We start from the raw sequence: 17,109 nt of genomic DNA on the forward strand, positions 1-17,109 counted from the left end.
ATAATCAATTATTATTGTAATAATGATCATTTTAACAGAAGGCCTAATTTCCACAGTGATTTCCAGCATCAGTCGTTACTCTGTCTGTCTATCTGTATGTGTGTGTGTGTGTGTGTGTGTGTGTGTGTGTGTGTGTGTGTGTGTGTGTGTGTGTGTGTGTGTGTGTGTGTGTGTGTGTGTGTGTGTGCGTCTGTCTGTCCGGCTCTCGTGGAGCCCCACACAGAGCGTCATGGAGCGGAAGTGAGGGGCCCAGGGAAGAGAGTCCCGGGGCCACTGCTACTGGCCAATGGGAGGCAGGGATGCAAACACACTACAAAACTGAGCTGTGTCAAGCTACAGAGAAACAGTCTGATCTAACCAGGGAAACGATGAGTTTATCCTTTCAAAATAAAAAGGGCATTCTGGTCCAAAAGATGTTTAATACATATTTTATTTACAGTATTAATAAGTAGATATCTCACAAAACTTTCCACATCCAGTGGAAATCAATGGCTTTTTACATTTTCAGTAATTTGAGGCTATATTGAACCAACTTTTTTATGGTTTCAGACTTAAAAACTAATAAAAGACACACTGTTGAAGGATAATGTTTGCATCTGTTATAGAGCTCATGTAGGTAACTCTAGAGAAATATACTGTTGATTTTTATTCAACCACTGTAAATACATCGATTATAAATGACTAATGTTATAATAATATTTCACTTCATAATAAAAAATAAATAATGTATTCAGAGTTAATATTATTTATTTTGTATAGTTTGAATATGTATGTTTACGGTAGTTATATGTGTCTATTATTATAATGCTGTAAATGTGTATGAATTATGTCTTTTTAAACAACATTTTAAAAACTATGTTGTGAACATATTGTCTAAAAATAAATAAATTACCCTCACCCAATAAATACATTATTTTGCATTAGACATTATGCTTATCCTTGAAAATATGGATAGGGATAAAAACAATCTCCACATTGATTTGCATTGTGCTGATGTTTGTTTCATATGATTGTATTTTTATTTTGTATTAGGTGCAGTTACAGGACAAGTGCAAACAAATACAGTGTCACTGATACAAAGGGTATTTACAAGTAAAGACAAAATACCAATAGAGAATAGAACAAACTGAGTATTACAACATGTTTCAGGTGTGTGTGTGTGTGTGTGTGTGTGTGTGTGTGTGTGTGTGTGTGTGTGTGTGTGTGTGTGTGTGTGTGTGTGTGTGTGTGCGTGTGTGTGTGTGTGTGTGTGTGTGTGTGTGTGTGTGTGTGTGTGTGTGTGTGTGAATATTTACTTTTAAACTCGAAGTTAAATTGATGAAGCAGTTTCAAATGGGAGTTTTATTTGAAAAAATGGTACCGGAAGTAGTATTGCTGGAACAGTGTGCAGCCTGGTGGTAGGTGCTGAGAGCCGGAGGGCGGCGGGCAGGCAGGCAGTGAAAGTGAAGGCGGAGACCAGCCCAGTGCCGAGAACTCAGCCTCTTCTGGATCCCGTTCAACTTCACTGAACAACCCCAAAACCGATCCAAAAAAGTGAGCCGTGAAGAGGAAGGAAGACCAGAAAAAAGAGAAAAAAAACACTCGCTGCTCCCAACTTCTGTTCACCGCTATCTGCAAAGAATTGTCTTCCGGTGTTGACTTTTTTTTTGCGAGCCCTGCAAGAGAAAAGCCTCCCAAGCACAAAGTTGAACGTGAGAAATGTGAAGCTACCGGCTTGTGTTTTCAACCAGGCTCCAGGATTCCCTATTAATCCATGCAGTACAGTGCAATGGTACGTGAACACGGATTATTATTGCTTTTAAATGTTGTTATGATACCATGTCTGATAACAATTTGTGATACGGTTCTGTCCTCGTTGAGAACTGTGGGTTAACCTAACTCAGACCACAACATTGGCACGGCAGGGACAAAACTGTAAAGTTGGCACAGATTCTTCGGCAGGCTATGTTAACATCACATTCCCCTTAATTTGGCAAATGAGCTCTATGTGGACTGGTGACAGCTCTAACACACACACACACACACACACACACACACACGCACTCACCCACACACTGAAGCCACAAAGAAACAATGTTTAACTCCCAGTCCTTTCAGCATAGGTGCAGTTTAGTTATGAGTGTTCACACAACTGTCTATAAAAGGATATTCAGGTGTTCAGGTAGCTATTTTGCACACTGAGTTGCCACAATAAAAGATTGGGGGAAAAAATCTCAAAACTAAATTCTCTATATTAACTAAAAGTTTGAAACTAAGCATTCCTGTGTAATTCTGTAGTTAAAAAATAAAACGTGTATATTCAATTGGCTGTCTTTCAAACATTCCAATTAAATGTGCATTATCTTGTTTAAATAAGTTAAATGTATATTATTATTTATTTTAAGAACGTTTCTGATCATTTTAGTGCTAATTCATGTCGGTTAATTTTCTGAAATGTGACTGAAAAAGTTATAAATTATGGAAAATGGAAAAGAGTTGTTGTTGACACGGGGCTGCAGAGGGAAATGTCCCCTTTCCGTTTGACCGAGGCTGTGGTGCAAAGTCCCCAAAGAACAAAAAAAAATGTGGAGTGAAGGGGCAGATGACTGTATGGTGTGTTTTCAGATAGCTTAAGATGAGAAGAAGGTGCTGGCTGGTGGATAGGGGTTGTGTGTTTGAAGAAGGAGGAGGAGTGTGACTGTAATTACGTGGGTGAAAAAAAAAAAAAAGTTGGGTCTGATTTGCTGGAATCGCGCAGGACCGAAGGTGCACCGGTCGATTTCATATCAAGTTTGGTTAAAGCTGGGGTGAACATCACACACTGGGCGCCCTCTGAAGCTTCCCACAATGCTTTTATGAACGAGATATCACAGCAGCAGCGAGCAGCACTGTATATAGAGGAGTACGCAGCGGCACCGTGTGCACCGGCTCCCCGAGAACAATCATCGTGCGTCAACTTAAAAAATATATATAACCTCGTGCGTTAAACATCTTATTTTTCTTTGTGGAGACGACAATCTTTGGACCGCACACTTTTCATGGATGTTCTTGGATAATCTCTCATTGATTTACGCGGATAGCTGCTCAACAGTCTTGCATGGTGCACATCGGTCCAGGAATGGCGCGATAAAGTGATCAGAGGAATCAGTCCAAGTACATTCACCTCTTGTGTAGCCGTCTCGTCATGTATTCTCCGATTTGTCTTACTCAGGTATTTGTGTCTTTTGTTATATCCATTTAACTGCTTTAATATGCATATTTGTAATAACATTTTTACAGGCGGTGGCAAGGGAATTCAAAGTTCTGTGCATGCGTCAGGATTGGGAAACACTTCTTATAATTTAAAGCAACAATTATCCTGTGGAAATATAGCGTAAGAACTAACCAACATGTAGTTTGACAATCCAGAATGTGCCACAATTGGGGTATTTTTTTGTTTGGAGATCTTGGATTTCAACAAAACCCCTATCGAAAAATCATATAATAGTTTTAGGCACTTAAAAAAGTTATTATAGTGCCAATCTTTACGCGCTCTTTGTGTGCGTAAAGTTATGCGTAAAGATGATTTTTACGATAGCACTCCAAGACTGTCATTTTAACAGTCCTGGATAATTGGTGCAGGTATGCTCGTTTTCTTAATTAGGTTATTTGCGTGCTGCAATAACCTCACACACTCCTCCCAGCCTAGTTTGAGCTGCATGTATATTTAGTTTTCCACGTGTGTATTTTTATTTAGAGCAAAACCCCTATACTTTAGGGAAGTGAAGTTGGAAGGAGATAAAGCCACTTTCACTGCAGGAAGATCAGACCATGATAAGGTTGATTCAGCGTTGGACAGAGTAGCTGGCTGTTTTGGCTGACTCAGTTTTACTGTTTATATTTTACTTGGCATAAGTAAGTGATTGACTGAGATGTGGTTTAGTTTGTACTTAAGAGGATTGTGCTTTTATGGCCCCAGCTGAAGTGCACTGCATAGGCCTCGGCCAACTCATTTATCTTTACAGCATTTGGCTTTAGCTGGCTTGAAAAAATTAACAGAATATTTTAAGTGTTTTTGAACAGGAAACCAGGAGTGCTAAAGAGTTCAGAAACAGTTGCCGTCGATGAATGTTTTTGTCAGTTTAATTGGCAAAATTATGGCGAGGAGATGACATTTTAAGGAGCATCTCAATTTATTTTCATTTATTTTGACCTCTGTAAAACAGTTAATAACAACCATAGTAAATAAAAACATTTCAGAAGTATATGTAGATAATTAAATATGTATTCACAGTGTATGCTTAATTATTATATTTGACTTTCTGTACTGGAGCAGAGTCTTATATGCCTGAAAGTGCAGAGCAGAATGTGGCTTGTGAGGAGAGCAGCGGCAGGCGCACATAGGGAGGGAGAGGGTTTCTGTGGTTTCCAACAGCCTGCCTGACTGGCTGCCCCACAAAAAGAACAATATGTGGTTTAACTCTTCAAACGCCTCCTCAAAAGGGTCTGCTTACACTTTTTAAATTTGACATTTTAATGCCGTCAAATCCAGGATAAGTTAATGTTTCCACTTGTCACTCTAGCTGCTGTAATTTATAATGACCTAACCCTAAATCATCCACAACGTCCTGTACATTCCTCTATTTACATAAAACAAGCATTAAGAGATTATAATCATTTCTCTGAGACTTACTGTATTCTTTTAATGGTAAAGCCCGTAGGCCAGTGGACTTCTGTTGAATTGTTGGTGTGCAGCTTTTTTAGGATCATGAGAGATTCTCTCAAATGTGCAGAAAATATATATTTTTCCTTATATTTTAAGTACATTTTGTTTTAAATAAAAGACAATCTGGTATAAAGTGTACTAAGTCATAATGCAAAATACATAAGAAACTGAAATAGAAGATTACATTTTTTAAAATCTAAATCTCTGATCATTTAAGGGTAAAAATAAAGTTTAAACATCACCCTTGTGTCATGTTTCAGTCAAATTGACCCTTTTTAGAATTTTAGCTAAAAGACAAATGTTTCGAGAATATTTTTTTTCAGCCTGAAACTCCAGGGCCTTGGCTTAATTTTATGTAAACATGTAAAAAAAAAATATCTATAATTCACTACTCTTACTAAAATGCCCCCACACATTTATATCCTTCAAACAGTCAGTTTGACCTGCATACAACACAAACACACACACTCAGTCCCATATGAACAGATAGGTTCAACATTTGAAAGGAGGCCATGATTTTAATATGTCTGACTCAGGTTTTTGGAATGAAGCTGGGCCTTTCTGCGTGTGACCCTCAACACTTTGGCAAGAACTTGGAGTCCTAACTCAAATACCTTTCACACAATCGCTTTATTTCATTCGCCGCAATTCTTTCCTGCTTGTATTTTTTAAATGCATTTTGAATTAGCAGCCTGCTTGTATGTTCCAGGAGAAAAGGAATCTCCTTAAGTTCCTATTTTGTGACTGCACCCCATGACCCTCCAGCTTATCCTGTCTCCTTCGTATAGTTCAGAATGGAATGTGGATAGTTTGATAAGAGAAATGCATCAGCGAGGGGGGGCCTGCTCCCTGTAGCAGCAGCAGCGTGCTCGGGAAATGAGAGCGGAGACGTGCATTCAGTCAGCGGGCCTGCTGCTATTGTAGTGCTGGCAGTTGATATAAACAGTGGAATGTGCTTGTCATACCTGCTGTATGCCTAGATACATCCACGATGGTAAAACCTGTGTTGCATTGTGAAGGGAAACTTCTGGACTTAAACCTGTTCAAACTGCCAATATCAATTCATGTGACTGATTATGAGATGTTGTTTATTTGTGGTCTGACTTCCCTTCTGCCTCAGATTAGTGGCTGACTGAATCCATATTTCTTCTGTGTGTTTAATGGCATGAGTTTCTGATTACATTTCTCTGTTTCTCTCTCTCCCCTCACTGATGCCGCAGGATGAATTTCATCCCTTCATCGAGGCACTTCTCCCTCACGTCCGTGCCATCGCCTACACCTGGTTCAACCTCCAGGCCAGAAAACGCAAGTACTTCAAGAAGCACGAGAAGCGGATGTCCAAGGACGAGGAGCGCGCGGTGAAGGACGAGCTTCTGGGCGAGAAGCCCGAGGTGAAACAGAAATGGGCGTCCAGGCTGCTGGCCAAGCTGCGTAAGGACATTCGGCAGGAGTACCGGGAGGACTTTGTCCTCAGTGTGACGGGCAAGAAGCACCCGTGCTGTGTGCTGTCCAACCCAGACCAGAAGGGCAAGATCCGCCGAATCGACTGTTTGAGGCAGGCCGACAAAGTCTGGCGTCTGGACCTGGTGATGGTCATCCTCTTCAAAGGCATCCCTCTGGAAAGTACAGACGGGGAGCGCCTCGTCAAGTCTCAACATTGCACCAACCCCGCACTTTGTGTCCAGCCGCACCACATTACAGTATCGGTCAAGGAGCTGGACTTGTTTCTAGCATACTATGTCCAGGACCAAGGTAGGTTCAAGCTCACTCTATCTGTTTCACTGTTTGTGTGTGTGTGTGTGTGTGTGTGTGTGTGTGTGTGTGTGTGTGTGTGTGTGTGTGTGTGTGTGTGTGTGTGTGTGTGTGTGTGTGTGTGTGTGTGTGTGTGTGTGTGTGTGTGTGTGTGTGTGAGAGAGCTAATGCGCATGTGTGAATGATGGCTTGGCAAGGTCAAGGGTCACATGTGTTACTTTTTGGCAGTCTCACTGAGGCTGGCTGAAATCACCACTACATTCGCCAGACAAATAAACATGAGGAACTCGATAGTCCGTACTGTATATACGCAGCATACATTTTAATACGGCTCAAGTGTGACTCATTGCTAAACAAAAACGCAATCTGTGATATGTTTTAAATAAAGAACATGTTTTAAATGTGTATTTGCTCTGCTGTACTCCGGCGGATTGCATTACCATTACACACACACACACACACACACACACACACATACACACACACACACACACACACACACACACACACACACTGTACACCTATTTGTTAGGATATTAAGTTGTGACAAATGTGTGAAGTTGCAGTATACTTTGTTTAAATTAAAATCAACCCACCAGTAACAGGATAATAAAGCCTTTGTATTCCAGTTCTGGTGTGCAAAAAAAATCCCATAGTCCCTATTATATAATATATTATTATGTAATTTTAAACTTGTCTGTTTTTAATCAAAAATCACATCACAATAACGATTTTGGTTTTTAATGAGGTTTCCACGATTTAAAACATGTGGTCATACTAGCTACACAATTATATTAATAAACATATTCCTAACAATAGGTCACATTACTGCTTAGCATTCAAGATATATAAATAATGCGAAGCTTTAGGCTTCTTTAAATATTTGCAATAGATTTAAGATCATAAAAGATGTTGTTTCTATTGTAAATCATGTGTGTGATTTGTGATCGTGTTTGTCCTGAAATCCGTCTTTCCTTAATTCCTGAAAAGCTGGTTTCTTTTACATGAAAGCCTTTCCGGACACAGTGATTTTCTCTGTGTGAAGACTGAAACGAGCATGGTGGTAAATAAGAGGTTTTGTTGCCAGGTGCTGGATTAGGTTTTTACGTGCATGTTATTTAAAATTAATGTGTTAAAACCTTTTTTTCCTCTATAATTGAGCACTCTGATACAGAAGCAAAATACACAAAAATAAAAACAAAATGCTAGCATTTACTAAAACATTTGAGATAATGTCCAACACTGACAATTAATGTCAAAATGTATTGCATGGAGGAAACACATTTTGAATTGTACACATCTAAATCTGATATTCCGAAAGATATATTTAATTTGAAGAGGGAGAGTAATTGAGGACAAAGAGCAGAACATATTGTTTGGATCAAAATGTAAAAATCAATGCGATTTTTATTCTTAGTTGGACATAAAATTGGTGTGGTACTCCTTCAAAATGTATGTAAAATAGGGTTGACATGGTATATAATTACAATACAGTTATATATGTCCCTCACGGTGTACTTCCTACTTATCCGTTTATCCGTTGGCACTATAGGAATCCACGCTGTAGTATCCCCTGTTGAAATTCCCCAGTATTGAATCTATTGCAGTGACCCTGAAAAAGCACCAATACTTTGCTATTGAGGGAGGAATGGTGGTATAGCTAGCTCATTATCATCAAACCCTGAGCGCCATTTTGTGTTTGATAAGTGCCAGGGAAAGCAGAAGGCACAGCACACAGACAATAATGGTTGCCACTGGCACCGGGGTTGGCATCAGACCCTCTTTTGTGTCTTTTGTAGGATGCCACTGCTTCTCTAGCTTGCATCTGCTGCATTTAACCGTTCAGTAGCAAGTTAAGAATGGCTCTTTAGTGCTGTTTTTAGATAATGTGCTACATTTAAATGACAGTGCCTGTTTTTGACATTATCAAAGGTTTTTCACCTGCTTTTTTTGTTAAGGAAAATGTGTCCATGATGAAGGAAAAGCCAATTATAACCCGAGAACATCAATTTAAGTGCTTGAAATAAACGGCGAATGATCTCTTTCGCCGGAGAAAAAATGTCCCTCGATTCAATATCGCATTGCGGTTTCGAACGATTATTTCCCCTTGTCCCCAAAATGTCTGTGTTGAATCTCTGGCAAAAACAAAATGGCATTCTTTCACCGGGATCACAAAGACGCTTTCGCCTTTTTCAAAATTCCGATTTAGCAAGCTATAGCGTCTTTTCCTTTCTTCAAGTTACCAAGCAGTGCCCATCTCCAGACAATGCAGCCATATTGTGGTAACGTGTGGTGTGGCGCCATTTTGTTTTGCTCTGTGCCAGGGAGGCAGGCAAATCACCAGTAATGGTTGTTAGAGGTTTGGAGGTTGGCATGAAACCCTCTTTGTCTGCTTGCAGCATGCCTTTGATTCGTTGGTTGGCATCCGCAATGCAGTGGGCACGTTGGAAAGTTTTTTGACAGTCGCAGAATGGAAGCCGCTGCCTTTGTTCTGCTGCAACTGCACGAAACAAACAAACAATAAAAATGCACAAAAAAGTAGCAAACGGCTCGCTGAAACGGAATCTGGCATCCGGGCGAACTGCTAGAAAAAATAGGTCCGTACTAATGTTGTTCTTTCTGTCCTGCTCCCTGGCATCGACTTACTCTTGCTCTAATTTGTACTTTGAAAAAACTAAATATGTTGCCCCCTTTTATTTGCACACCTGTGTTTATTCTGGAATTTTTTGGGGGGTGAAAATCAATAAGTTCAGGGTGCCTTTGTTTTGTATTCTGGTGGGTTGCTGCCTGAGAAAGGTCGGCGGGTTGGCAGCGAGTGTGCTGGGTGAATTTAGAGAGGGCACTCAGCCCCCTTGTTCTGGGGCACAGACGCGTTTAGCCAGGCAGGGCTGTAGCACCCATGTGCATGCCCAGATGAATGCCCGCTGGGAAGTAGGCTGGGGGCTGGGAGTGGGGGTTGTGGTATCCATTGTGCCAACTGGCAGGCCGTGTTCAATACAGGGCCCTGGCTTCTCACAAACACACACACGGTTGTTGTACTCCAATGTTTTAATCGTTATCTGATACAACAAGAAGTGCATTTATTTTTCTTTGAATCACCTCCTCTGCACCTGGATTCATATTTTGCATATCCAGTTTGACAGCTTCATGGAATATTTGCAACGAGGCATGTAGATAATGATCATGTTAGGGCACGTTGGGAAAGTCTAGCTCTTGTTTGTATTTGGCTTTGTTGAGCTGCTGATCGCATTTCCTCAACAAATATAGGAATGTATTTAACAACTCGGCTCTGAATATTTAAAAGTCTTGTTTTTAAAATCCTGGAATTATTCAAATTAAATAATTCGGATAAAGATAGACAAGCAAACCTTACTGTACATTTGGAGAAGTTTTGGATATTGTTACGCTAATGTAAAATGTTAAAGTGTTGTGCCTTCTAACAAAGAATGTTTATGTTTTTCTCAGTTTTTTCACTGAAAAAAGCAGGAAATGTAGTAGAAATTTGAAAATGACATTGAAAGTTGTCCTTTTAACCAGAAGCAGAATAGGATCGCTGAGGTAGTCAAATGGGAGACTAAATAAGTCAAGGTCCAGTAGCTTACCCAATACTTACTGCTGAAAGTTAACACAGCCATAAAACATCATTACCTTGACACCCCCCCCCCCCCCCAAGTAACGCCACTTTTTTTTCACGGTGTCATGATAGTTTGTGCAAATGGATGGATTACCTCTGAAAACACGCTGCCATGTTAATGGAGACCTTGTTTTACGAGCGGCAGACTTAACCTCTGACCCCGGGGTCTTGACCTTTTCAAAGAGATGTGGCAGGGTGTCCTCTGAAGTTTAATTGAGCACATCAGATCAGTAAAAACACAGCGTTGTGGGCCTGGGGCACGAGGAGGAGGAAGACTTTTTTGCCCGGGGAGGGGGGTGGTAGCTGTGGAAGCTGCTCATAAGCCCCCCTTGTTGACCTCCTAGATCGGGGTCAAACCGTGGCGGTCACAGGATCACTGGTGGTCTTTTGGCAACTGTTTGAACCCTGCTCCTACTTCTGGTCTGGCTGGTGGTCCCTTGGTTGACTGGCCTAAGTGAGGGGGAGTAGGTACCAGTGACACCCCCTCTCCGATCCCTCAGGCACGGTCGTCTGGCTGATCTCTAAGGCCGAGCATCGCCTGCTTGCCACGCTGCGTGGGGTAGCTTCTTGCATCTTGTTTTCCGCCCTGCTGCCTCAGAAGCTTTGGTCAGGCGGCCAGTACGGAGACCTGACCTTCCGGGTCACAGTGGAGGTCTGTGACTAAGCACAACATCCATCGCTCCCTCCCCTCATCCCCTTATCGTCCTCTGCCATCAGGAATCACCCCTGCGGCACACTGCCCGGCCAAATGACTCCTTCTCTCTCCCAGTCGCTTTTCTTTTCCTCACTCCCCGGCTTCCCCTCGCGCCCGAGACTCCGTCCATGACAGCTGTCCCAGGCCCAGGCGCTCGGCCAGAGAGAGGGTGTCTGGGATCCTGCCAGAAGTGTGAAAAAAAATAAGTGGTTGTAAGCAGACAGCGTTAAGATCACTACTGTGTGTCTTCTTTTTTTGGGGTTGAGTCAAGTTAGTCAGCTGCCCTTTTAATTTTAAGTGAGATGAAACTGGAAAAAGTCTCGGACTGAGTACATTTTTTACTGCCGGACGTGAATTTCGACAGTGAACATTCAGAACAAAAAATCAGCAAGACCGTAAAATACAGCTCCTGGGAAAAACTTTAACCGATGACTCCAGAGCCATATAGAAAAACTCTTCAGATTGAACTGCACAACCCTGAGCTCTGCTTCCATCCCGGCTTCCTTATTAGTATGCAATAGAGCCTGCGGTGTCTGGCTACCTCTCTGTCAGAGCCATAACCTATCGAACACATTCTCTCAATCTAATCCACTTAGAACTCCCTCCCAGCTTCACCGCTTGCCTTATTGATTTCCGCTTCCCACTAAATGTCCTCCCGATCCTTTTTCTCTTAACCCAGCAGCTATTTATGTTTTGCAGTGGTCTTTCTTTCTCTCCTTCTTGCTTCTTGCTCCTTGCTTGCCTGCCTCTTGCTTCTCTCTTTCTTTCTTTCTTTCTTTCTTTCTTTCTTTCTTTCTTTCTTTCTTTTACTCTCTGTTAATGGCTTTACTCCCTCTCCAGGATCCTTCATTGTTTGTTATCTCCATCTGACTTTCCTCTGCCTTCCTCTCTCCCCTCCTGCTCTTTCTCAAACACTAACCTGGGTGCAGTGCAGCCAGGTTGCCTGGCTCAATATGAAGCTTGTGTTATTAGCAGCGGGGTTTTGCTCGAGCAAATACCTCAAGGCTTAAACAGGCCGTGTTACCTCCTTGGCCCTCTTTTGTGTGCCATGTGTACATAAATCTCCATGGAAACAAGGCAACTCGGAGCAGAGGCCACTGAGAAATGTGGATGCCTTCTTTCTCAACAAAATGTACAACTCCCTCCTTTTGCTCTGCTACAGTGGGCTCAGTTTGCTTGTGTCACAGTTTGCGCAGTTGCATTTGTTTAAAAATGGGCCAATGCCTTTCTTTGGCTTTGTGTTTTAAAAGGCTTTCCTTGTATATTCAGCGGGACACTCACTTTTGCGTTTGTGACTGCACTTGGTTAAGGACTGCACTTTGTGTCATTGGTCTATGGTTAAGATCTCAGCTTCACCACACTTTCCCAGGCTTTCGGGGAGGACCCCAAATGCATTTCAAATCCCCCCGAGGCCACTTGACTGGAGGACCGGCACCTCCCACCCCTCCCGGATAGATTCCCCACCCCCACCCTGTCTGCCCGTCCTCCCAAATGAAGACAAATGGGTACATTCACCCCCTATCCCAGGCACTACACTGTACCTCACTGTCCTGCTTACAAAGCAGACCCTCCCTGTTGCCTGAGTTTCTCTCCATCCAATGTCTGCGTCTCTTTTTTGACATTGCAGGAGCACAACTGCTAGTAAACTTACTGTTGTCGCATCTGTCTGCTAGACTGGTCATGCTTAGGCAGAAGGATCTGTAGAAAAAGAGTGACAACACATTTCAGAGGAGAGAATTCATGTGAAGATTTTTGACCTTCCATTTTTTTTTCAAGTCAACCAGGAGAAAAGCACCCTCAAGTACCAGACTGAGACTTTCATGCAAAGGCCAGTCCTCTTTATCCAGGAAGAAGCCTTGTGAACGACCAATGAAGGGAAGAACAAAATGGGAAGGGGTAGTTGGTGGGGTGTGATGGGGAACTTTGGGCAGGGGCAGACAATCAGAGCGGTTGCCCAGGAGACACTAACTTCTCTGTGCAGCACCCCCCACCCTGCTTTGCTCCATCAAAGTCTTTTCAGTCCAGACAGGGCCGATCAGTGGCCCAGAGTGATGGTTGTCTCTTCTTTTGTCTGGCGGTACAGTACGGCCCATCACTGTGACGGCTCGACACGACCTGAGCAGGACAGAAAAATAAAGGCCCCGCCATCGCAGCGCTGTGCAAAATTTGCTTTTGGGTGGGCGTGTTGCTTTTAGGGGTGTTGGGCGAATCCCCCTGAGGATTTCTTTCTAATGTCAGTGCAGCGGGTCAAAGAGGGGATATGGTGTCTGGGGCTTGGGAATGGCCTGCTTGGGACGGATTCATCAGCGCCCCATTGAGTTGTCAAAGCTAGCCAAAGAGCTTCCACTCCTCCCTCACATATGTCAGGTTCATTTCCCAAAAAGCTCCCAAATTTAGAACATTTAGCAGAAGATGCCATATATTCAGTGTGATAAACAATATAACCCCCAATACGGTTTATTTTATGAACCTGTCCAGTAAGAAAGGTTATAGAACAGCAGACATGGAAAGAAGATCAAAAAGAACTAATTTACATTCTTACCACTTACATAGACATGCTTTTTTATGACTGACAGAATTTTTAAGCCGTGTTTTATGTGATTCAAATTAATGCTCTAGAGCGAATGACGGGATGAGAGGAAATATGGACCTTGTTGGTTTGAAATCTCACATTTAGGGATCACCAAACTAGCAAGTGTTACAGAGGTACTTTTAGGCGACAGACAGATCTAATTTACAACCAGCCTCTTTAAATCAAGGCATTAAAACAACAAATATAAATAGGGGAAAAATATAGGCCTTCATTTTCCACATATTTTTTTAGAGATTCGAATCCATGCATGGCATAACTTGAACTACATCAATTACCATTAGTATTTGTATGACTTGCAAAATTAGATTTAGATATTTGGATACTTTTTTAACCTGTAGAAATTTTGAGTCTATGGATTTAGTCATAATTACATTATTTGCCACTGTGCTAATAGTTGTGTGAAGATGGTTAATGAACCCTGCACATTTTACTGGGGAAGAACAGGGCTTGTTACCATACTGCCTCCTTTATGATCGGACTCCAGAAAGATCTAGATTTGGCCCCGAACTCTCCACTGGCACAAGCCTCCAGCTGAAAATCTTGCTGTACTTTAGAAAACCCTTCCAAAATGTTATAAGCAAACACAAAAATGCACACATGGGGACATATGTTCACACTCACTGATATACACGTGCATGCAGAAATACACATTTTTATTATTCACCTGCACTTCAGCTCGAAAGACTGCTTTTAGACTCAACAAACCGAAACGCCTCACGTTAACAACCAGTTCTCCAGCGTCTGTCGGGCAAAAAATGAAAGTGAGAGCGCTTTAAAAGCTTGTTCCGGATTTACTAAATCAAGATTGTAATTAGGCCTCCAACATGTGCGCAGACCTACAACCCACAATTACAGTGTGGATTCTTACCAAAACATAACTCTGTCAGGCCTCTCCTAAACCTCATGGTGTTGACTGCATTACCAATAAAATGTGGCTTACAATAGCTCATCAGTTTATAGACACTGGCCCTCTTGTTATCTCTAATAAAACACAAAATGATTGTTTTTAAGAGCCATGATGTAACAGTTGATCTCCCCTCATTTGTTTTTACAGATTTGTTTGCAATCTGTAGTCTGGGCTCTGTATTGGATTGACATTTTTTGAGCGGTTATGATAATGACCTTAGTCAGACCTACAGATGGCTAAATGAGTAATGCTGAAGCTCATCATCTCTTATGGGATCGCAGCTGAGTCTGCATGGTGTTTCCCGAGAACATCTTCATCTGCTTATGCAGGTCTGTTTCACAAACTATTAGGCACTCGCCAGACATTTTTCTCCCCTTTCTCTGTAAAACCTCTGGCTGTAACTTGGGTTGCCATGTGTGTCTTGTTAAGGGCAGTTATGACAAATGGCAGCAGCTGTACAAACTAATCTCTCTGTAGCTTTCACACATGGCGCCCAATTAACAATGGACCACTGTGGGGCCCTAATCCACGGTGCAGCCATCCTCTGGTCCCGCTCGCCGAGCCAACTGCCCCAGGAGACTCTTCTCCTCTGCACTCCTGCTAGTCGGCCTGTAACTCCACTCAGATGGGAGCTGGTGAACACAGAAGGCATGCTCAGGGTTGGAGACACGGTAGCCATCTTGTTTGTTTCCATGTTGGGAAGCCTTGTCCCCGAAAGCTACAGAGCCTGCGTTTTATTTGAAACTCTGGAGTTCTCCGGGATTGGGTTACAGCCCTGAGAGTGTTTGGACTCAGATGTTCACATGCACATATAAACTCACTTATTCAGCTTGTGTATTAAAACACATGCACACAGCTGCAGTTGATAGATTTAGCAAAGTGGTTGCTGAACAGGCGGGTGGGAGCAATGTGTGTGGGTGGGTGTGTGTGTTATAGAGCTTTCCTGTCAGTGGGCATATTTCCAGTAGTATGATGATAAACTGCTGTTTCTTGGTGCCTAAGATAGCTAAATGCATTGTGTAATGCACTTAAAGTGCGGGAGGAGAGAGCCTTAAACAGTGCATTCACTATCTCCAAGGTCTTATAGCATAAATTCTATGCCTTTACGATTGTAGGGTATAAGGTTAAGCCCACATTTACTTCCTTATGATTTTTAACTTTGGATTAATCCCAACACTGCTTTTGTCATACAAATGAAATGTCCATTTTCAATGTCGGAAGTCTTCCTCCAAGAGTGTCAGCAATGCGTTACATGACCTCCTTGAGCTTTGGATTATTTTATATTTCCAAAACTGTAATACTGTAGGACAAAAGTCACTGTTCTTTCCTAATTTTCTTAAAACTGATGCAAAACAAAGCCACCAACAGGAGTTTGAGCCTCAAAAGGGAGGGTGTTGACTGCCATCAGGAAAACGATGCAGGCCTGTGCCAAATCTATGACATGAATGAAACAAATGGATGAAGGAAAATGAAAATGGTTGGGGTGTGATCTCTGGCAGGCAGTTTGAAACCAGTGCCAACTATTATGAATGGGAAACCGCTGCTGAGCTAATGAAAAAAAAAAAGAAAAGAAAGAACTCGCTTTTTTCATCCACCATCCAAGAATAATTAAGCGCGCGCAGGCCTTCTGGTGTGGCTGGAGAAAACCACAAGACACTTGACTAACATCTCATCGCAGAGGAGGACAGTGAATCACAGATGGGGTGAAAGGCATTTTTGAAAAAGGAGTTCAGTTTGGGGACAAAGTAGAGTATTTCTTAGCTATGGAAAGAGGGCAGGTGAAACTTTAGGTCGAATTAATAACTATTTTATCAAAGAAAGTTGGCGACAAAAACACGAGTAAAATATATTTAGGGTATTACATAGTACATTGCTGGCATGTCCAACCATATCTTTCTTAAACTAACGTATGTACACTCACACACATTACATCTAGACATGAACACACTTTCAACTCTTAATCCCTGCTCGAGGTGTTTGGTAACAGGGCTTAAGGAAATCTGCAGGGATCATGTACTTCACAGTACTTAACTGTACTGGAGCGCTGATGCGATTAGTTGGTGATTCAATGAATTGATCGACAAAAGTTCAGTTAAATTGTAATAATCGATGAATCCTCAGAGCTTCCCAAATGTGAGAATCAGCTTCTTTTTTCTGTTTGGTTTAAGCTTGATGTTTGGATAAATAAGCACTCAAATATAATCAATCCGTATTGAAAATAAAAATGAGTTCCAGCCCTGCTGCACCACGATGTTCTGTACTGTGTGTATCTCTTACAGCCCTGTCTGTAAGATGACATGATGGAAAGAGCAGAATGGGGGCCAGATGTATGTTTATATATAGGACCTGACAAGGGTACAGAGCAGGACACCAGGCGGAGGCGTTCCATGTCACATGCACCCTATCACGTACACCACATGTACTGTATGTAAAGCAAAGAAAAGAACAACTGTTAATGATGCATGGTGGCCTGCTTCACGACACCACAGGCTTCAACGCTGAAAGAAGAGGAAGAGGCTAATTACAGCAGTTAGAGGGTGTAGTTAAATAAGATTTGTGTTGTAAGTAAGGGTTAAACTTACACAGTGCTGGTCTCTGGGTTAGATGTATTGCTTTTTGTCAACGAGGACCCCGTCAGCACGGACTTTATTTTAATCCTTTATCGACTCGCCCTGTAGCCGAGAACAACAACAATGTTTTTGTTTTACCGTTAAACCTTTTTTTAATCGGCATCTTGTATGCCACGAACATCACCCGGCGCTGACAAAGCGCGCACTGTTTGGAGGCAAACGCTCAAAACAAAAAGTGGTTTCCCCATTATGGCAATCAAAGCAACGTTATCAGC

The 17,109-nt window shown here is 42.1% G+C and overlaps 1 protein-coding gene across 8 annotated transcripts in view; it reads left to right on the forward strand.

Moving 5' to 3' along the window:
- Window positions 1-1,462: 1,462 nt before the first annotated feature.
- The window catches only part of LOC134875843 (nuclear factor 1 B-type-like), a 64,684-nt gene continuing 49,037 nt past the window's right edge, over window positions 1,463-17,109 (forward strand). For 6 of the 8 annotated variants that reach the window (XM_063900521.1, XM_063900528.1, XM_063900522.1 and 3 more), the window contains exons 1-2: window positions 2,747-3,190; window positions 5,905-6,436. In XM_063900521.1, the coding sequence (XP_063756591.1) occupies window positions 3,164-3,190; window positions 5,905-6,436 (559 nt within the window). In that variant the 5' untranslated portion in view covers window positions 2,747-3,163. Of the gene's footprint in view, window positions 1,772-2,746; window positions 3,191-5,904; window positions 6,437-17,109 lie in introns of those variants that run through there. The other 2 variants (XM_063900523.1, XM_063900524.1) reach the window with 1 other exon arrangement.

Source organism: Eleginops maclovinus, chromosome 14 (assembly GCF_036324505.1).
Source record: "Eleginops maclovinus isolate JMC-PN-2008 ecotype Puerto Natales chromosome 14, JC_Emac_rtc_rv5, whole genome shotgun sequence".
NCBI lineage: Eukaryota > Metazoa > Chordata > Actinopteri > Perciformes > Eleginopidae > Eleginops > Eleginops maclovinus.